This window comes from Megascapheus bottae, chromosome 17 (genome assembly GCF_031878675.1).
Source record: "Megascapheus bottae isolate mThoBot1 chromosome 17, mThoBot2.hap1, whole genome shotgun sequence".
Lineage (NCBI taxonomy): Eukaryota > Metazoa > Chordata > Mammalia > Rodentia > Geomyidae > Megascapheus > Megascapheus bottae.
Genome location: NC_143525.1, coordinates 4,782,070 through 4,803,475, shown reverse-complemented (window position 1 = coordinate 4,803,475; position 21,406 = coordinate 4,782,070). Strand labels below are relative to the sequence as shown.

At 43.1% G+C, this 21,406-nt stretch overlaps 1 protein-coding gene across 4 annotated transcripts in view; it reads left to right on the top strand.

Moving 5' to 3' along the window:
• Prpsap2 (phosphoribosyl pyrophosphate synthetase associated protein 2) overlaps window positions 1–21,406 on the top strand; it is a 35,089-nt gene that overhangs the window by 7,629 nt on the left and 6,054 nt on the right. For all 4 annotated transcript variants that reach the window (XM_090349463.1, XM_090349462.1, XM_090349464.1 and 1 more), the window contains 9 exons: window positions 1–151; window positions 1,033–1,085; window positions 3,045–3,111; window positions 9,592–9,764; window positions 11,734–11,849; window positions 14,102–14,157; window positions 16,084–16,232; window positions 17,305–17,375; window positions 20,433–20,579. In XM_090349463.1, the coding sequence (XP_090205589.1) occupies window positions 33–151; window positions 1,033–1,085; window positions 3,045–3,111; window positions 9,592–9,764; window positions 11,734–11,849; window positions 14,102–14,157; window positions 16,084–16,232; window positions 17,305–17,375; window positions 20,433–20,579 (951 nt within the window). In that variant the 5' untranslated portion in view covers window positions 1–32. The remainder of the gene's footprint in view (window positions 152–1,032; window positions 1,086–3,044; window positions 3,112–9,591; window positions 9,765–11,733; window positions 11,850–14,101; window positions 14,158–16,083; window positions 16,233–17,304; window positions 17,376–20,432; window positions 20,580–21,406) is intronic.

Below are 21,406 nucleotides of genomic sequence, written 5' to 3'. Positions count from 1 at the left end.
GCTCTGAGAATTGGAAAACCAAGAAGGTTTTGATGTTTTGTGTGGCGCCACCTGAATTAGAAGCCAAGATGAATGTACCCAAAGGAGGTCTGGTGTTGTTTTCAGCAAATTCCAACTCATCCTGTATGGAGCTTTCAAAGAAAATTGCTGAGTGAGTTATACTTTTACCATCCATATCTGTGTTTGGTATGAAATGGCTTAAATTTGATAACCACGTTTGTGATGATCATCAGACTTGAGAGTAGATATCTTACGGTTAGAGTGTGGACTGTCTGCATAGAGCAGGGCAGATCTTCAGTTTGTGAAGGTCTTCACAAGCTGTCACTGTTCCCTGCAAACACTAAGAGCACCTGGAAGATTGCTATGGATGCTACTTGTGGAGTTGCCAGATAGCCAGCAGGGAAGTAGGTACTGTGGGGATAACTTAGAGCTTATGGGTTGTACATTGTAAGCATTTAGTAAACACACAGAGCCACTGCAGTGTAGAGACCTCTCTAGGCCAGCCATGCCATTCAGCATTTCTTCTCATAAAATTTTCGTTTCACCATGAGAACCAGACAAAAAGAAACTCAGCCAACAAAACTATTTCAGATCGTGGCAAGTGCCAGGAAGAACAGTGGGAAAGTCAGGATGGAACAGGTTTAATGCTTTGGCATGGGCACCAGGATACCATTTAAACTGTGACCTGAATGAGCTACCAACTGAAGTTTAGGACAAGTCCTGTAGGCAGAGGGAGCCCCAGGTTGTAGGACCTGGGATGTGAAGGGGAGGTACTAGCGTTGATTGGGAGTGTAGGCTGGTGGACAGGGAGTACCAGGTGAAGCAGAGCTTAACTAGGTAGGCCTTGGATAGATGTGAAGTGAAAGTGGGGTGTGGCCAATGAGCACAGAGAGGACAATTGAATACTGACTTCAGATTTTGTAATAAGAACAGCTTTGTTTTTCTATTTACCAATTTATGTCATCTTAAACAGTGAAGGTGTTGAGTCTGTTCTGTTACTTTCTGTATTTTACCCTTCTTTTTCTTCTCTAGGCGACTGGGGGTAGAGATGGGCAAAGTGCAGGTTTACCAGGAACCTAACAGAGGTGAGCTATCTTGGGCATGTATCTCTTAATCTTTCCGTGGTTTGTGCTGTATGGGCTCAGGGCTTCATTTCCTACTGTGAAATGGTTTAGTTCATTTGTTCAGGTAGTGCTATTAGCAGGTAAAGTGGAGGCGGGATAAGGTTTTGTTGTTTGTTATTTATTTTTTTTTTGTGCTAGTCCTGGGGCTTGAGCCTGTCTGTGCTCAAGGCTACTGCTCTACCACTTGAACCACAGCACTACTTCTGGTGTTTTCTGGGTAGTTTATTGGAAATAAGAGTCTCACAGACTTTCCTGCCCGGGATGGCTTTGAGCTAGATTCTCAACTCGGCCTCCAGAGTAGCTAGGATTACAAGCATGAGCCACCAGTGAGTGGCGCTGAGGGGTGTTTTTTGCCTTTTACTGAAAATACCAACTAAGACATAAAGCTCGGGTACAGGTCACATCTGAGCTGAAATGCTAGTTCTTTGGTCTTATTCAATAAATCCTGCATGAATACATGACCCAACTGGTCAACTGAATGAAAACATGAGCTCAGCTTAGCTTAAATTTTTGGTACCTTAGTCAGCAGAGTAAGCAGTACTGTGTGCCTGCAGTATCAGTTGGTTATTCTGTGAGTGTGTTTGCTCTCCCACACAGCTGGGATAATAGTTGTATATATGCTAATGGTTAATGATTGTAGAAGTCTCATGTATTTCTGGGCTGACCTTGATCCGTGATCCTCATCTCAGCCTCCAAGCAGCTTGTATTATAGGAGAGAGTATGTGCACTGGGCTTGTTCCTCTTATTTATGCTTCTCACCTTATAGACATGTGCTACCATGCCTATAGACTGGCCTAGAAACTGATACCTTCTGAATTTCAGTTTTTGTTTTTTTTGTTTTTGGCCGGTTCTGGGGCTTGAACTTGGCCTGGATATTGTCCTTGGGCTTTCTTAAGGCTAGCACTCTAGTACTTGAACTACACAACTACTTCCAGTTTTTTCTGTGTATATGATACCAAGGAATCAAACCCAGGTCTTTGTGCATGCTAGGCAAGTACTGTACCACTAGGCCAAACTACCAGCCCCTGCTTATTTCAGTCTTTTACATAGCTGAGATGACAGGCGTGCCCCACCACACACAGCTGTTATTGGTTGAGATGAAATCTAATGAACAACAACTTCTTCTTCTTCTTCTTCTTCTTCTTCTTCTTCTTCTTCTTCTTCTTCTTCTTCTTCTTCCTCCTCCTCCTCCTCCTCCTCCTCCTCCTCCTCCTCCTCCTCTTCCTCCTTTGGCTCAGGCTGGCCTTGAACTGCCATCTTTCTAATCTTTACCACCCAAATAGCTTAGATTATAGACATAAGCTTCCAGCACCCAGCTGAGAGATGTATTTCTCATATTCTTTTTGTCTCTTCTACTCTACAACAGTCCCTCACTTGTTCTTCCCCTTCCTGTGACCCTGGCTGTTGCACTCTTACAGAATGTGGCATTCTGGATTTGTGCAGTGGTTTCCTTGCAGCTAGTCAGGATGTCTGAGAGGAAGTATATTGAATCTTAAACTCTGCTTCTACCACATGCAATACTGTGTGCTTGTGTTCTTCATTAATGTTGGTTGAGTGAATGAGCACATAGCTTCCTCACTGGTGCTGCTCACATGTGATGGCTGAGAAGCCCAGAGTAAGAAAGGTGACTTCCAGTTAAGGCCATCCTGTAACTAAGCCTGTGTAAAACTGTGATTTATTATCTGTTATTGTTATTAAAACTAAAGCCAGTGAGGTTTGAAATGGTTCCAGTTTCTGTATTTCATAACATTAGAGATTAATGCAGAATTGAACTACAAGGGAAGGGGTGACATCATCCAAAAAGAAATGTGGTATTCATTCTGTAACTGTAACCCCTCTGTACATCACCTTTATAATAACAATTTAAAAAAAAATAAACACTGAACATGCCTTCCTCTCCCCATTTTTTTTTCCTTCCAGAAACAAGGGTACAGATTCAAGAGTCTGTGAGGGGAAAAGATGTCTTCATCATCCAGACCATCTCAAAGTGAGTGACGACTTAGCAGAGACATTACCTTCAAGTTGCTGTTCTGGCAGGAGTATCTAGAATACTAGTAGTTGGCCATACAGGAAGAACGGGAGTCTTGGCCGGGAGTTTGGTCTAGTGGTAGAGTACTTACCTAGCATGCATGAAGACCCAGATTCAATTCCTCGATACCACATACACAGAAAAGAGCTGGAAGCAGTGCTGTGGCTCAAGTAGTAGAGCTGTAGTCTTGAGAAAAGACCAAGGACAGTGCTCAGGCACTGAGCTCAAGCCTTAGGACTGGGAAAAAAAAAAAGGTGGGGGACTCGTATGATTCACTATTTCCTGATAGGAACTATTGGCTTTTATGTGTTATTTTTGTGTTTGTTTTTAAGAGATATTTTTTCTATGTTCCTGGGTGGCTTCAGATTCTTGGGTTCAAGTGATTCCCCTGCCTCAGCCTCCTGAGTAACTAGGACTACAGACATTTGCTACCAGGCTTGTCTTTTTCTTGATGATAGATGATGATGATGATGATGATGATGATGATGATGATGATGATGATGATGATGATGCACTTCTGAAGGATTTGAATGTTATGCCCTTAGCCTTTTTCATTTTGGTTTTGAGATAGGATCTTGCTACCCTGCAGTTGCAGGGACTGACCTTAAAGTTACAATCCGCCTTTCTCTACCTACTTACAAACATGTTACCATGTTTCCTTCTCCCCCTGTCTTCAATTTTTGTTGTTGTTGTTCTTGGGTTTGAACTCATGCGCTTTTTAAAAGCTTTGCACAACTTGCTTGCTTGCTGATGCTCTACTGCTTGGGCCATTCATCCAGCCCAGAATTCTTCTGGTTAATTTGAAATCTCAGGGTTTGTTTTTTTTTTGTCTCAGCTAGCCTTAAACACTGATACTCAGGATTTCAACCTCCTGAGTAGCTAGAATCCCACCAGCACATGGTACTTCCACCCCAGCCCTAGGCCTTGTCCCTGTGCTTTTTCTGCTTGAGGCCAATGATCTACCACTGGAACCACAGCTCTACTTTGGCTTTGTTTTGTTTTGTCTTTTTTGTTTTTGCCAGTACAGGGGTTTGAACTCGGGGCTTGGGCACTGTCCTTGGACACTTTTGCTCAAGGCTACTGCTCTGCCACTTGATCCAGAGTGCCATTTCTGGCGTTTTCTGAGTATGTGATAGCCAGGAATTGAACCTAGGGCTTTGTGCATGCTAGGCGAGCACTCTACTACTAAGGTTACATTCCGGGCCTATTTTATTTTTTTTGTGATTAATTGAAGATAACAGTCTCAAGGACTTACCTGCCCAGGCTGGCTTTGAACTGCAATCTCCAGATCTCAGCTTCCTAAGTAACTAGGATTACAAGTGTGAGTTTACTCTTTCTTTGGAGGGTGAGTGGGGGTCATGGGGCTTGAACTCAGCCTGGACACTGTATCTGAGCTCTTCAGCTCAAGGCTACCACCCTACCCTTGAGCCAAGCCCCACTTCCCATTTTCTAGGGGTTAGTTGGAGATAAGAGTCTCAGGTCCTTTTGTGCCTGGGCTGGCTCTGAACCTTGATCCTCAGATCTCAGCCTCCTGAGTAGCTAGTATTACAGGCGTGAGCCACCATGTCTGGCTGAGTTTACTCTTTTTTGTATGTGTGTACTAGCCCTGGAGCTTGAACTTGGGGCCTGGGTTCTGTCCCTAAGCTTCTTTTGCTCAAGGCAAGCACTCTACCACTTAAGCCACCATACCACTTTTTCTGTTTTATGTGCTACTGAGGAATCAAACCCAGGGTCTTGATGCATGCTAGGCAAGCACGCTGGTACTAAACCACATTCCCAGCCCCTCAGCAAAAGTTTCTGTGTTCATCTTTCCCCGATCCCCAGTGGTCTGCAATGACATTGCTCTGGATAAGGGTAGGAATGGAATGGGATGTTTCAAATGCCTCAGTCTTGGCTAAGAGGGCAGCTCAGTGACTGGAAATGGCCAGATAACCTCCAACTGACATGCTGTTTTTGTCCTGCCTGTTACCACCATGGATTAAGATGCACAGAGGGAAGTGGAGTAGCTCAGGTTAAGTAAGCGTTCAGAGTCCTAAGTTCACGCCATAATACTGGCTCAAAAATACATGAAAGTAAAAAAGAAGAGGTATAAAACATAACACTGTAACATGAGTATTATTTTGAGCCAAAGACATTTCAGAATTAGTAGAGGCAGGAAGAAGACCTTTTGAATTTCTCTTATCTGTCTAAAAGTGAAAGAATTCAGGTGACCAATATCACTAAAGAATCCAGGTGTGGTAGATCTACTGTAGGAAGCCTAGGAGAAGAATCTGTCCAAGATAAGAACTCATAAAACCATCTCCTGTTTCCCAATAGTCTCCTGGGGCCTGGTTATCTTTTCACTGCAGTTCCTTCCTTAAGTGCCCTTTCTCTTCCCTTCCAGTAATAGGATGGTATTTAACAAAGCCCTGTGTTCTAACCACTTCTATACCATCTTTTCTTTGAACTCTGCTTTTGCAAATGCAAGAACAGTTTGAATAATGCATGATTTTTTTTGGCTTAGAATGTCTAAATAATGAGTTTAGATATATACACATGTACGTCTACTTTTACAGAGTAAGCACCAAAATAAGGGAAGAAAGGGGCTGGGAGTGTGGGCTAGTGGTAGAGTGCCTGCCTAGCATACAAGAAGTCCTGGGTTCAATTCCTCAGTACTGCATACACAGAAAAAAGCTGGAAGTGGCTCAAGTGGTAGAGTGCTAGCCTTGAGAAAACCAAAGACAGTACTCAGACCCTAAGTTCAAGCCCTAGGACTGGCCAGGAAAAGAAAAAAAAAAGAAGGTTCAGAGGAGTTTATTCTTGAGACTCTTGCTTTCACCTCAACTTGGCACATAGTACCTTGTGCTTTGTTTGCTCAGCTTGGAGTCATGTAGTCCCAGCTGTCAGAAGAACAGTGTCAAGGACCTGTCAGTATTTCCCAACTTCTGGAAAACTTATAAGACAAGAGAAGGAGGGCATGGCTGACCTTTCTGTGGTGTTTTTGCTGCCTCTTGTGCCAGCCGTGTAACACCCTCTTGTGCCTACATTTCTCTCTGCTCCCCCTACATTGGAGGAGACATAGAAGCATTAGAGTTCTGCTTTGGGGGCATCTGCAACACCCTGTCCATCCAGACATGGTGGATTCCATTGGATAGATGCAGATTATGTGGATTGGCCTGGAAGAATGAGAAGTAGGTGTTAATGGCCAGTTGAATCAGAATTCAGGCCTTCAGGAGGGTGACTGTGTTAACTAAGCCTTGCATTTTCAAGCCCTTGCATCTCTTTTACCATTGTTTGGTTGGTTCAACACTGTTGTCATCTTATCCTGCCTTTTGTCTGCTCCTGTTTCTCTAGTGACAAATCCCCAGAACCCCATGTTAATTTTCTCCCCACGTTTCCTTCTGTGGCATTCCATGTCCCATGTGTGCCATGGTTGTATACTTAGTCAGGTTCTCGGTGTTGTGCAGGTTATAAGAACCCAAGTGTCTGGATCTTCTTCCTAAAATGCCATCAACTAGCCTGGACATTTTGGGGTGTCAGATACAACTGTTACTTCATTTTGTTTTCCATATTTATTGCAACACTGGGAATCAGATGAGAGTCTCTGGCTTACTAGGCAATCACTCTGCTACTAAGGTACACCCCAACCTGTTATTTCATTTTCGTTTACAGGTTGTAGCTACTGAAAGTAGAAGGCAGATTTTCAGTGAAGAACCTTTGGTCCAGTTAGCAAGTATGAGGCCCAGTAACGAAACAAACAAAAAGAAAAAGGCAAAGAAAAATTATATCCATTAGCTGAAGTTTTCCTGTAGTTCACACAAGGCTTTCATCACTTGTGTTCTCTGGTGCACCTGTTTAGGGGCCTCAGCTCAGAGTGATCGTAAGACTTCAGTTCTTCTGTTCATCCTTCTGCACAGAATGCCCTCTGAAAGTGTGGGTGCCTCTCATCCATTGGGGAACAAGTGGCATTGCATGTCTGTGTGGTCTTGAGTTAATGTTACAAGACAGCTTGACACAGATTGTCCTGTGGTGCTTATGTCCTGGTAGAGGAAAACCTATAGAGAAGACCAAAGGATACCCAGAATGTCAAACGCATAATGAAATGGAATGGCAAAGAGAAGGCAGGGATGGTGATGCTCAGGTAGAGAGGCCAGCAAGGCATGCCTGTCACAAAAGAGACATTGGAACCAAGCCCATGGAAGGGGAGGGAAGGAGCTAGGCCCTCTAGGGAAATAAGTGACCGAGGAGGCTAGAGCAAGGTTGAATGTAGTGGACTGGGGAGGTAAAAAGTGGAGATGGGTAGGAGTCGGAAGATGAAGGGATGTTGCACTCCAGGGGAACTGAATGAAACTCTCTTTCACTTGAAGAGCAAAGGAACCTTCACTAAGGAGCTCCAGGAAAGTAGAGGCCAGTGGGATAGTGGGAAGGAGGGTCGACCAGTGAGATGAGAGGTTTTTTGTTGTTGTTTTGTTTTTATGCCAGTACTGAGGCTTGAACTTGAGGCCAGTACACTGTCCCTTAGCTTTTTCCGATCAAGGCTGGCCCTCCACCACTTGAGCCCACAGGTCTCCTTCCAGCTTAGCTGTTAATTGGAGACACAAGTCTCATGAACCTTTCTGCCTGGGTTGGCTTCTAGCTGCTATCCTCAGATCTCAGCCTCTTTAGTAGTAGCTGGAATTTCAGGCATGAGTCACCGACACCCTGCCTTTGTCCTGAGAGATTAGAAAGAATAACGTGGCCAGCAGCTGAAGCACTGATTTGGTGACTCAGGCACTTGCTGGCAAAGCCATTCTGTTTGGGGATGGTCAAGTCTTGAGATGCCTTCAAGATATTCAGGTGGAACCATGTAGCAGTGGTAGGATTGGTTTGACAGAGTTCACAATGGAAGTGTTGGCTAGAGAGTGGACTATTAGAGTCACCAGCATTTGTAAAGCTGCACAATTGAATGAAAAGTCCAAGGGATGAGGGAAACAAGAGAAGCTGAATGAATGTTTCTTAAGTGGGAGGTTGGGCAGAAGGGAACCAATAAAGGAATCTGAGGGGGCAAGAAGACAGCCATAGGGACATCCCAGAATCAGTGTGCAAAAGGGGGTCTAGGAACAGGCTGAGCAGCTGTATCTGATTTGTGGAGTTGTTGAAGAAGAGAAGGACTAAGAAACTGGAGGCCTTAGCCACATGACAACATTTGGGGGTTCTTCAGGGGTCAGGACTTGTTTGGGATGTGTTTAGGAGAGATTGAAAGAAGATGAATTGGAGATAATAAGTGTGGACTGCCCTTGAGATATGCTACAGAAAGGAGCAAAGAAATGGGGCTGTGAGAATTACTTTAGAATGTTCACAGGTTGGTGAAGATGAGCAGGGAGGGTAATAAGTGGAGACAGAAGAGGGAGTGTTGCTGAGCAACCTCTTCTAGGTGAGAACAGGTAGGGATTAGTATGTAATATCAGGGTACCATGGCGTGGGAAGTCCCTCTTTGACTAATAGTTGAAAGCAGATCAACTTGCAGGGTACAGATGTACATGATGGTAAGAACCTATAGAAACTGTCTGGTTGGTTTTTGTTTTGTTTTTTGCCAGTCCTGAGGCTTGAACTCAGGGCCTAAGCACTGTCCTTGGGCTTTCTCAAGGCTAGAGTTCTACCACTTGAGCCACAGCACCCTTCCGGCCTTTTCAGTGACTTCATGAATGCTATGCAGGCACTCTACTACTAGGCCAAACTCCTGGCCCAAAGCTGTCTGGTCGGTTTTTGTTGTTGTTTGTGCCAGTACTGAGACTTGAACTCAGGGCCTAGGCACTGTTCCTTAGCTTTTTCACTGAAAGCACTCTGCCAATTGAGCCACGACTTCGTGTCTGGCTTTTTATTGGATAATTGTAGGTAAGAGTCTCATGGATTTTCTTGCTGGCTTTGAACCGGGATCCTCAGATCTGGGCCTAATGAGCGATTAAGGATTATAGGTAGGAGCTACTGGTACCCAGCAGAACTTCTCTTCTGGATGAGTGTTTTTCTCAGGAAAAAAAAAGCAGGGGAGGTTAGGGGACTGAGTGCTGGTGACTCATGCCTGTAACCTAGCAACTCAGGAGGCTGAGCTCTGAGGATCAAAGCTGAAAGCCAGCCCAGGCAGGAAGTCCATGAGATTCTTATCTCCAATTAACCACCAGAAAACCAGAAGTGGCTTTGTGGTTCAATGTGGTAGAATGATAGCATTGAGCTGGATAGCTCAGGGACAGCACCACAACCAACAAAAAAGTAAAGGTATGGTCATTTGAGGGGGACCTGATAGGGACCTGAGAGGCGTGAGGAGCAGGCTGCTGACGCCTGCATTCTTTTGGTGTTTTAATGCCAAAGATTGACCCAGGATCTTGAACATGTTAACACATGCACACACATCATAGCGCAGCGCTGTAGGCCCAGCTGCAGGGATGCTAACGCCTCTCCGTGGGGTTTCTGTCTGGGTTTCAGGGATGTGAACACCACCATCATGGAGCTCCTCATTATGGTGTATGCATGTAAGACCTCCTGTGCCAAGAGCATCATCGGTGTGATCCCCTACTTCCCCTATAGCAAGCAGTGCAAGATGCGGAAGAGAGGGTCCATAGTCTCTAAATTGCTGGCCTCTATGATGTGCAAAGCTGGTAAGTAAGAATGGCAGACCTTTCACAGTTAATTACAGGCCTTGATGTTTTATTTTCCTTAGACATTTCAAAGCACTGCCTTAACTAAATTAGGATGCTTTTACTAAAACAGCAACCCAGCATTTACAGACAATGAGTTGATTCAGTAGTTCATCTTTTCCCTAAGGCATTTGTGCTTCCAGTACTGAGATATGGGGCATCTACAACCACAGTGGCATACACAGCATGAACTCACTGGCCTGAGTAGTAAGTAGAATAACATCGTGAGACTTGATCACACTACTCCAGAGAGACACTATTTTAAGTTAGAAAATTTCTGGGATTTTGTATTTAATATTTTTTGGAACATAGATACTGGGAAAAGCCAAACCACAGGTAAACAGGCAGACAAAAAAAAACCAAAAACTGCAGCAAATTGTTTCCCAAGTCTAAAACACAAAGATAAGGAGAATGACTTTTTTTTTCCCCAAAATTCTTTGTTAAAAACTGTATTGAACCAAAGGAACAAAAGGTTCATGATCTCCTTGATATGTGGATATCAGATCCAAATAGTTTAAGAGTGATGACTTAATACTCAGGTACTCAAGGTCATTGACATGAACTTGGAGATATCAATATAACTATATAGACATATAAATCTATGGTGGGATATATTCTATAGACATGTTGCTATATAGATTGATATATATCTATGACATATAAACACTCAGCTTAATTTCAATTTTGTTGTTAAATTTATATGCTAGTGATTGCATATAGAGATTCCATTCTTGAATACTTGTTAAACTTGACATTTGAAATATGATGTAAAAATATTAATGAAATCTTTCAATTAAAAAAAAACTATATTGAAATGACTGTTTATAATCACTAAAGTTTTTTTTTTTTTTTTTGCCCGTCCTGGGCTTGGGCTCAGCGCTTGAGCACTGTCCCCTGGATTTTTTTCTCAAGGCTAGGGCTCTACCACTTGAGCCACAGCACCACTTCTGGCTTTTTGCTACATATATGGTACCGAGGAATTGAACCCAGGTCTTCGTGCATGCTAGGCAAGCACTCTACCACTAGTCAAACTCCCAGCCACTAAAGTTGTTTTGAAAGTAGAGAAATCATTCTCAGCCCTTCATCAGTACAGAGAAAGTAAAAACAAGCGGGCACAGTGGCTCACGCCTGTAATCCTAGCTACTCAGGAGGCTGAGATCTGAGGTTCAAGGTTCAAAGCCAGTAGGCACAAAAGGACCTGTGACTCTTTATTTCCAATTAACCTCTAGAAAACTGGAAGTGGGGCTTGGCTCAAGGATAGGGTGGTAGGTAGCCTTGAGCTGAAGAGCTTAGGGACAGTGCCCAGGCAGAGTTCAAGCAACATGATCCACAAAAAAAAAAAAAGTAAAAACATGTTTGAAAGCCCTGCCTCCAGTGCCTCAACCCCACAACCCATGAGAACACTACTATACCACGTACTGACAAAGTAGACAAATAGGCTCACTGAGTCTTCTGGAAATCTGCTCTTCTTTTCTAGACTTGCTGCTAGATAGGCCACCAGGCTAGCTTTGGGAGGCATGTGTTGCTTCTTAAATGTTTCCCTGTACTTTCTTGGTGATGATTTCAGATACTCCTCAGGGGACAGAAGTTTTCCATTTTCTCAAGTTTCCAGGCTGATTACAGGCTTGTCTAGGTATTCTCAGGCCGGCTTTGCTATACTTTTTAAGGACGCCTCCAGGAAGTGTAACTTGCTCTAACTGAATTTTTAGGGGCATTTCTATTTTGTTATCATCACTGATATTTCTGGTGCTTTCAATTGTGATGAGAATTGTGTATCTTATAGTACTAAACAATCTGAAGAATAAATGCGTTAGACTTTGTGGTAGGAGAGCAGTTTTTCATAGTAATTTATTAAATATAGTATATTTATACAATATTTTTTACAATACAACCTGTTTGTAAGCTTTGTATTTCTGTTTTATTTTTGAAGGTCTGACTCATCTTATTACTATGGACTTACACCAGAAAGAAATTCAAGGCTTCTTCAATATTCCTGTTGATAATTTAAGAGCATCTCCCTTCCTATTACAGTATATTCAAGAAGAGGTAAGCTGCTCAAACCTTTTTTTTTTTTTTTTTCTTTTTTGGCAGGATTAGTAAGGGCTTACTTACATACTTGCTAGGTGGGCACTGTACTGCTTACACCATGCCTCTATCCCTTTGTGCACTGGTTATTTTTTAAATAAGGTCTTAATTTTTGCCAGAGCCAGTTTGAACCACAATGCTCCTATTTACATTTCCTGTTACTACTGAGATTCCAGATGGTCACCACATCCAGTTTTGTATGTTGAGATGGGGGGGGGGGGTGTCTCATGAACTTTTTTCCCTAGGGTGGCCTGGAAATTGTGTGTGGTACTAATGTCCAGCTTTTTCTCAGTGCTTTGAGGCAAGGCCTCAATAAGTAGCCCTGACTGGGCTTGAACTGAGATCCTCCTACCTCAGCCTATTACGTGTAATTACAAGTGTGTGCACCCTTCTAGCTCTTTTGTTTTTATTTTTATTTTTTTGGTGGGGCCTAGGGTGTTGTCCTCTGTACCTGGGTGTTGGCCCTGAGCTCTTCAGCTCAAGGCTCCCGCCCAACCCCAGGAGCTACAGCCTCACTTCCTGTTTTCTAGTGATTAATTGGAGATAAGAATCTCACATTCTTTGGAATGGCTTTGAACTACAATCCTCAGATTTCAGCCTCCTGAGCAGCTAGGATTATAGGCGTGAGCCACCATGCCTGTTTTTTTTTTTGGGGGGGGGGGGTGTTGTGGGGCTTGAATTCTGGGCCTAGACATTGTCCCTAAGCTCATCAGCTCAAGGCTATTGCTCTACCACTTGAGCCACAGTGCCACTTGTGGCTTTTTCTGTATATGTACCAAGGAATCGAACCTAGGGCTGCTTGTATGCTAGGTAAGCATGCTCCCACTGGGCTATGATCCCACTTAATATTTGCCTTCATATGTGTAGCATTCTAGGAAAATTCCTTGGCTTGATCCTTCCACATGTATTCTTTTTTTTTTTTTTTTGTCAATCATGGGGCTTGAACTGAGGGCTGGGGTGTTTTTGCTTAAGACTAGTATTCCTGTCACTTTGAGCCACAGCTCTACTTCTAGTTTTTGAGTGGTTAATTGGAAATAAGAATCTCAAAAACTGTGATCCTCAGATCTCAGCCTCTTGAGTAGCTAAGATTATAGGTGTGAGTCACCAGCACTCGGTCCACATTTATTCTTAAATTGTCATTTCTGCTGTCAGCCAACTATTGAGGGTGTGTGTGTGTGTGTGTGTGTGTGTGTGTGTGTGTGTGTGTGTCTTTGTACTGAGGATTGAACTAAGAGCCTGAGTGTGTAAAGCAGGCATTCTACCATTTGAGCCATGCCCCCAGTCCTTGTTTGTTTGTTTGCTTGCTTGCTTGCTTTTTTTTTTTTTTTTTGCCAGTAATGGGCTGGAGCTCAGGGCCTGAGCACTGTCCTTGGACTTTCTCAAGGCTAGAGCTCTACCACTTGAGCCTCAGCACCATTTCTGGCTTTTTTCTATGTATGTGGTACCGAGGAATTGAACCCGGTCTTCGTGCATGCTAGGCAAGCACTCTACCACTAGGCCAAACTCCCGGCCCTGCTTGCTTGCTTTTTAAGGACATTGAACTTTTTTTTTTTTAAACAGTACTGGATTGATTATCCATTCTCCACTGGTTTCCCCATAGTTCTCACTTGTTTGGACCACAATAGTTTGGAATTTGACTGTTAACTTGGATTTAGAATGGATTGATATCAACCATACTGTGAAATTGCATCTAATTAGGATTCCAGAAGATTGTTGACTTTAATTTAATTAACTTATTACTTGATTGAATAATTAATGTGGGATCTCACTATATATATAGCCTCGACTGGCCACAAACTTTTGGTCCTCCTGCTTTTCAGCCTCCTGAGAAGCTGGACTCACAAACTGAGGCCACCACTCCTAGCTTCTGTTGACTTTTTCAAAGCATATATATATATATATATATATATATATATATATATATATATATATTAGCATATTTATATATATATATATTAGTATTTGCTGCCTAAAGATAAGAGCTAATCACTGATTGCACCTCCTTTTTTTTTTTTTTTAAGTCTGTATGTCTCACACAAGTTTTTCTAAGTAGGGAATGATTTTCATTTCAGGAACACTTTTGTCTTTTTCTTTTTTGTTGTTGTTGTTGCAAAATTTCCAAGTAAACCCAATGATGGTTTTGAGTCTTTTGGAATGTTCCTTTTTAATTATTAGAGATAAGATGGTAATCTCCAGCCTGTTGTATATCTCAGATCCCAGATTACAGGAATGCCGTCATTGTGGCCAAGTCTCCAGCCTCAGCCAAAAGGTAGGTGCAAACTCTTGGTCTCATAGTTCTGCCTCTAAGGTGAGATCTCTATTGATTCCGGGGCATTCCACCCCAGCTACAGTAGTCTCCGAGACCTTATTTTTTCCATAGACTGCTTTGCCAACTCCACTTACAAAGTCAGCATTTTTCTTTCCTCTTTTTTTCTCAGTCCCAGTCTGTTAGTCATATTTCCATCCATATGTGAGGATTCTTCTGTCTGGTGTGCTCCTTACTTCCAGGGAGGCAGCCACCACTAAAATACTGGAGAAGATACTTTGTAGATGAGACGTCAGAATGGTTTCTAGGCCATTCATTTGTATGTGTTCATAGATAACATTCCAATCAAAGCACCCAAGCTGTACCCACTGGCAGCCCTGAGAGTTTGTAGAGGTTTAGCTTGGAATAATTGAGGCCCTAGTCTTATTCTACTTAAGATTAGATTGTGCCTGGGAAGATTTTGTATTGCAATCTTTTCAGGAGAAGCCACACATTGGAGAAGGAAAAACAAAGTCACATGTAAGAAAAGGCTTTTTTCTTTGAAAACCCCTTGTAGAGCTTTATTTTCTAGTTGACTGCCTTGGCTTACTGGGTGTGAAAGCACCTGTGTTTTCATGTCTGCTTTCCCTGTACCTTCAGAAACTGTGTCCTGTCCTGAGTCCCTAAGGAAACTAAGCCAAAGTAAAAACAAAAGCAAATAATAAAGAGTAAAGCATAAATCAGTGAAATAAAAAATAGAGAAAAGCAATGAAAACTGGTTCTTTGAGAAAAAAATCAGTAAAATTGATAAGCCTTTGTCTTAAGTAGTCAGAAAAAAAAAAGCATGAGTTACCAACATGAGAGACACAGCAGCACCATAGAATCTATGCATATTAAAGGGCAGTCAGCAGGTATTTAAACAGTCTATACCTGTAGATTCTGCAAAATAGATAAACTGGACAAATTCTTTGAAAGATATAAAACATCAGAGCCTCTTTCAGAACTAGGTAACCCAAGTAGTTTTAGACTTACTGAAGAAATTAAATGGAAAACCTCCCCAAATAAGAAAATTTGGGGGCTGATACAATTGGATTAGGACTGGCTTAGAGAAAATTTGAACTTCAGTTTTAGAGAAGCTGTGGTGAAAGAATTATAACATGGGTTATCCCTTAAAGAAAAAATTACTGACTTAAATTTTAAAAAGAATTCTAGAAAAGTTTCAACTGTGATGTTAATAAGCAAATCATTGGTGCCCTGGCTAGAAGCAGAAATCATAAAGGGCACAAGCGTAGCTTTGGAGGTTTATGGTCTGCACTGTTTTGATGGTTATATGAGCATCAGAACTTTCATAAAATTGCTCTCCTTAACTATACAACTTCTTGTAAAACTAATACCAATTTGTGTATAATACTTGATGTAAGCTGGGCATGGTGGCTCACGCCTATAATCCTAGCTACTCAGGAGGCTGAGATCTGAAGATCAAGGTTCAAAGCCAGTCAGGGCACAAAAGGACCTGAAATTCTTATTTTCAGATAACCTCTAGAAAACAGGAAGTGTGGCTTGGCTTAAGAGTAGGGCAGTAGCCTTGAGCTGAAGAGCTCAGGCACAGTGCCCAGGCTGAGTTCAAGCCCTATCACACACACACACACACAGACACACTTTGATGAAATTTGTGTTATATGGTTAGTTCTCCCAGCTGCTTTCAGCTGACTGACAGCAGACCAGGCCAAGCCTCTGCCATCACTAGGGCAAGTGTCCCGAGGGGATGCATTATTCCATGGACTCTACCCTGAGCTCCAGCTTCTAAGATTCCAAGCTTATTTTATTCTTCTTGATCATTGTTCTTTCAAAGGCTGCATTTTACTTTTTCATCTTCATGTTCTCTCCCTAAACCTTAGCAGACCACAGGTACTGCATAATTCTTGATTGGTGTCTAATGCTTCCTCTTAGGGCACAATCTTTTGCAGAGCGCCTGCGCCTGGGCATCGCAGTGATTCATGGAGAAGCCCAGGATGCCGAATCTGACTTGGTAGATGGTCGGCATTCCCCACCCATGGTCAGGAGTGTAGCTGCCATCCACCCCAGCCTGGAGATCCCTAGTAAGTGTGCAAGGCATGTCTCGGCCACTGTCCTCTGAGTATAATAAGATGACTTGTGGTTTCTTGTTTTTAATTTATGGGAAAAGTTGCTGAACTCTTTTCCTGCCTATAGTCTTTTTTTGGTGGATCATGGGGCTTGAACCTGGCCTGGGTGCTGTCCCTCAGCTCTTTAGCTCAAGGCTACCATCCTACCCCCCACTTCTTGTTTTTTAGAGGTTAACTGGAGATAAGAGTCTCAGGTCCTTTTGTGTCTGAGCTGGCTTTTAACCTTGATCCTCAGATCTCTACCTCCTGAGCAGCAGGATTGCAGGTGTGAGCCACCTCACCCAGCTTCCTGCCTATATTCTAAGGATTATTACTGGTCTGGCCTCTGGTGGTAGAGCTCTCTAGTGGACTCTGGTATCTCCCCTTCGGGGAGTCTGTTCACTCATGCAGCAGTGTATCCTAGAGTACTCTCTGTAACATAAGCAGACGTTCACCACCTTACAGATACTGCACAACATTTGACAGTTTTAGATAGGTCAGTGAGGATAGGGCTGGTGAACCATGTGGTATCAGTGCCACTAATTCTGCAGCCTGTGAGATGATCGGGACAAAACAAAAAGCCCAGAAAATCTGCCCATCTGTAACATAGCCACCACCTTTTTTTTGGTTATTGTTGCTTTTCTTTTAGTGTAAAATTGAAAACCCTTTTATTTTTTCATAGTTTGTAGTTTTCAGTCAAATTTTATCTCCTTGGTTGAGTTTAATAAAGTTTTATTCTTCCTTTCTTATCCGGATGCCCTTTCTTCTTTGGTTCTTTTCTTCATGTCTCGCTCTCACATGCAGCACAGTGTTGAAAGGCAAAGTGCAGGTGGGCGTCCTTGTCTCCATTCTGCTTGAAAGCAGCAGCTTCTCATCTCACCCCCGTGTGTCACGTGGCAGATTTCTATAGTTGCCCTTTGTTGAGGGAGGACGTTCCCCTTTCTTCCTGGTTGTTGGGAGTTTTTAATCATGAGGCATTAACTTCTTGAGGCCTTTGTTTTTATTTTGTAGCATGGACACTTAGATGTGTGTGTTTTATTCTGACCAGTGCTGATTCCCAAAGAGAAACCGCCCATCACAGTCGTCGGAGATGTTGGAGGAAGGATCGCCATCATTGTGGTATGTAAGCTTCTTGGTTTCTCCACATCAGTGTTTGCCATTGCTCTTCTGTTAACTTATTTGTAAACTGACTTTATAAAAACCACTGAGGATAGTGCCTTGCTCAGGTAAATGTCACATAAGCTGGGGTCTTATGCTAAATGTTTGCTTCAGCCCCCAACAGAACAAAGCTTCTTTAAAATGAGTACGGGCCGGGAGTTTGGCCTAGTGGTAGAGTGCTTCCCTGGCGTGCATGAAGACCCAGGGCTTGATTCCTCAGTACCACATACATAGAAAAGCTGGAAGTGGTGCTGTGGCTCAAGTGGCAAAGCTCCAGCCTTGAGAAAGCCCAAAGACAGTGTTCAGGCCCTGAGTTCAGAGCCCAGGATTGGAGAGAGAGAGCGCGCCAGAAGTGGTGCTATGGCTCAAGTTAATTGAAACTTTTAAAATATATATTATGAGTTTACTAAAGGCCTAGACATGGTCGCCACCACCCAAAAACAACTCAATACCTCATCTTCACAAAAAGCAGATACAAAGTACATACTGGGGGGGAGGGAAATGGGGACCAAGACATGAGAAAGGGCATCCGTTTGTAAAATAATGCACCTTCTATCTAGTGAATATAATGTAACCCTTCTATTAATTACAATAAAAATATATGAAAAGGGTGGGGGGTGGGGGGGGGGGGAAATGGGTACCAAGACATGTGAAAGGGTATCAATGTACGTGAATTAATGCACCTTCTGTCTGGCAAATATCATGTAACCCTTTTACTAATCACAATTTAAAAAATGCAAAAAAATATATGAAAAAAAAAGTACACATTGTCTATGTAGTTGAAAGAATAAGGTTAACAGCTGAGAGGTCCTCCCAGGCGTTCCCTGGTCTCTTCTTCCTTTTCCAGAGGTAGTCACTAGTCAGAGGTGCTACACAGCCCTTGCAGCTACTGTGAGTGCATGTGTCCATAAATACTGTGGTTTGGGTATTTATATAAGTGACATGGCTGTGTATCTCATGATTTAGCTTTTAAACATTGTCTTTTTTTTTTTTTCTCTCCGTCATAGAGCTTGAACTCTGGGCCTGGGCGCTGTCCCTGAGCTCCTCAGTTCAAGGCTACTGCCCTACCCCTTGAGCCACAGCACTGCTTCCAGTTTTCTGGTGGTTAATTGGACATAAGAGTTTTCACAAGGACTAGGAATGTGGTTTAGTAGTAGATTGTTTGTGCCTAGCATACATGAAATCCTGGGTTGGATTCCTGAGTGCCATATAAACAGAAAAAGCCAAAAATGGGGCCTATGGCTCGAGTGGCTGAGTGCTGGCCTTGAGCACAGAACAGAGAGACTCAAGGACAGAACCCAGCTCCTGAGTTCAAATCCCAAGACCAGCAAAAGAAAAAAAGTCTTCAATGTGCAGCAATAGTCTATGCTCACAGATGCCACCATTTAACTGTTGGTTGAGGGGCATTTGGATTGTTTCCAATTTTATAAATAAAACTTCCCATGCATGTTCTTATGAGCTTTTGTGTGAACAGAGTACTGCATATTAACCCACAGTGGCAGTTGTTGGTTTACATGAGGGAAACTCAGGAAAATTACTGCTAGCCAAGTGTCATAGCACACACCTGTAATCCCAGCTAGGGGAGGAAGAGTCAGGAGGGGTTTCTAGGCCTGCCTGGAACTTCCTTTTGAAAAGTGAACAAGAGAGGCTGGGAGTTTAGTCTAGTGATAGAGTACTTGCCTAGCATGCACAAAGACCTAATTTTGATTCCTAAGTACCACATACATAGAAAAGCCAGAAATGGTGTTGTGGCTCAAGTGGAAAAGCTCTAGCCTTGAGAAAGCCCAAGGACAATGCTCAGGCCCTGAGTTCAAGCCCCAGGGGAAGGAAGGAAGGGAGGGAGGGAGGGAGGGAGGGCAAGATTAATCTCAAAAATGATGCCAGTAGCTCATGCCTGTAAGCCTAGCTACTCAAAAGGCTGAGATCTGAGGATCTTGGTTCAAAGCCTGCCTGGGCACTAAAAAGTCCAAGAGACTCTTATCTCAAATTAATCACCAGAAAACCAGAAGTGATGCTGTGGCTCAGGGGGTAGGGTAGTAGCCTTGATCTAAAGAGCTCAGGGATAGCACCCAGGCCCATGACTGACAAAATAAAGGGTGCGGAGGGGAGCTAGGTGAGTAGCTCTAGTGGTAGAGTTTTTGAGGCCCTGGATTCTATTCCAAGAATAGCAAAAAAGGAAGGGAAAGAAGGAAGCGAACTGACGGCTGGGCTTGATGTCAGCACTGTCAAAAAGAAATTTAAACTTTTTCAGTGGCTATATTGCTTTACCAATAGTGTCTTTATGATAATATGTACGGGGGCTGAGAGTGTTGCCTTGTGATAGAGTGGTTGCCTAACATGCTCGAAGCCCTGGTTTCAAGTCCTCAGTACACATACACAGAAAAAGCTGGAAGTGGTGCTGTTGCTGTCTAGTCTTGAGAATGCTCAAGGATAGTGCCCGGGTCCTGAGTTCAAGCCCCAGGATGGGAGAAAAAAAAAGAGAGATAATATATTAAATACATATGTTTTAATTACTATGTTATCACTATTATTCACATATATTTAGGAAGTTGAATATGTGTGTGTAAAATAAACATTCAACACTGGTTGCAGCTTAGAGTCTGGTCTGCTCTTGGGAAGCACTAGGCAGAATATCTTAAAAAACAGTAACTGTATGTGCTACCGAGGAATCGAACCTGGGTTTACATACATGCTAGGCAAGCACTCTGCCAATAAGCCAAAGTCCCAGCCCTGCCACACATTTCAAAGTTATCCCACAGATGTTCCTGGCACATCTGTATCCTGACACCACAGTTCTGGCCTCCACTACTAGGTATAGGGATAGCAGTACTTTCCTAGGGGAGCCTGCAAGTGACTCTTAAGGAAGACATGGACAGGCACCATGGAGCACAGTAATGGACCATGTCACCTTGCCATCAGCATGCATCAAGACTGAACAGCACACTTCGATCCTTTCTGCCTCCTGGACTCCCTGCCTACTGGGGAGGCATTCATGTACCTTTCACTCTGACTTGACAGGATGACATCATTGATGACGTGGACAGCTTTCTCGCTGCAGCAGAGACCCTGAAGGAGAGGGGCGCATATAAGATCTTTGTGATGGCGACCCATGGCTTGTTATCTTCCGATGCCCCCCGGCTGATTGAAGAATCTGCCATTGATGAGGTAGTGGGGCAGAGTTCCCGGGACCCTCTGAGTCCTTAGTTAGAGGCAGTCAGCACAAGATTGATTGAGCTTGCTTGTGATTTAGAATGGATTTAGTATGATAAATGTTAATTTATTTGCATATATGAAAATAGACCAATAATATATGTTAAATGTTTTTTAGGAAGGGGGAATGGGATGGAGGAGAGTTGGGGGTTGTCAGGATACATTGTATACATGTGTTACAGCTTCATAATGCACTTGGCTTGTTTTTTTAAAAAGGCCTGGTGCCAGTGGCTCATGCATGTAATTCTAGCTACTCAGGAAGCTGAGACCTCAGGATCACAGTTCAAAAGTAGCTGGGTCCGAGAGACTCTTATCTCCAATTAACCGCCAGAAAACCGGAAGTGGTGCTATAGCTCAAGTTGGCAGAGCACTAGCCTTGAGCTAAAGAGCTCAGTGACAGACAGTTCCCAGGCCCAGAATTCTATCCCCACAACTGGGGAAAAAAGGAAAAAAAAAATTTTTTTTCAAAAATATAGGCTGTGGGCTAGGAGCGAACCCTAGTGGTAGAGTACTTATCTAGCATGCATGAAGCCCTGGGTTCTATTCCTGGGTACCACATACACAGAAAAAGCCAGAAGTGATGCTGTGGCTCAGGTGGCAGAGGACTAGCCTTGAGCAAAACTGTCCAAGGACAGTGCCCAGGCCCTGAGTTCACGCCCAGGAATGGCAAAAAAAGAAATATATATATATATATATATATATATATAGTATTTATATTTTATTAAATATGAGCTTCTAGCTCTGCTACATTTTAAAAATAGCAGCTTTGAGCATGCAGTGGC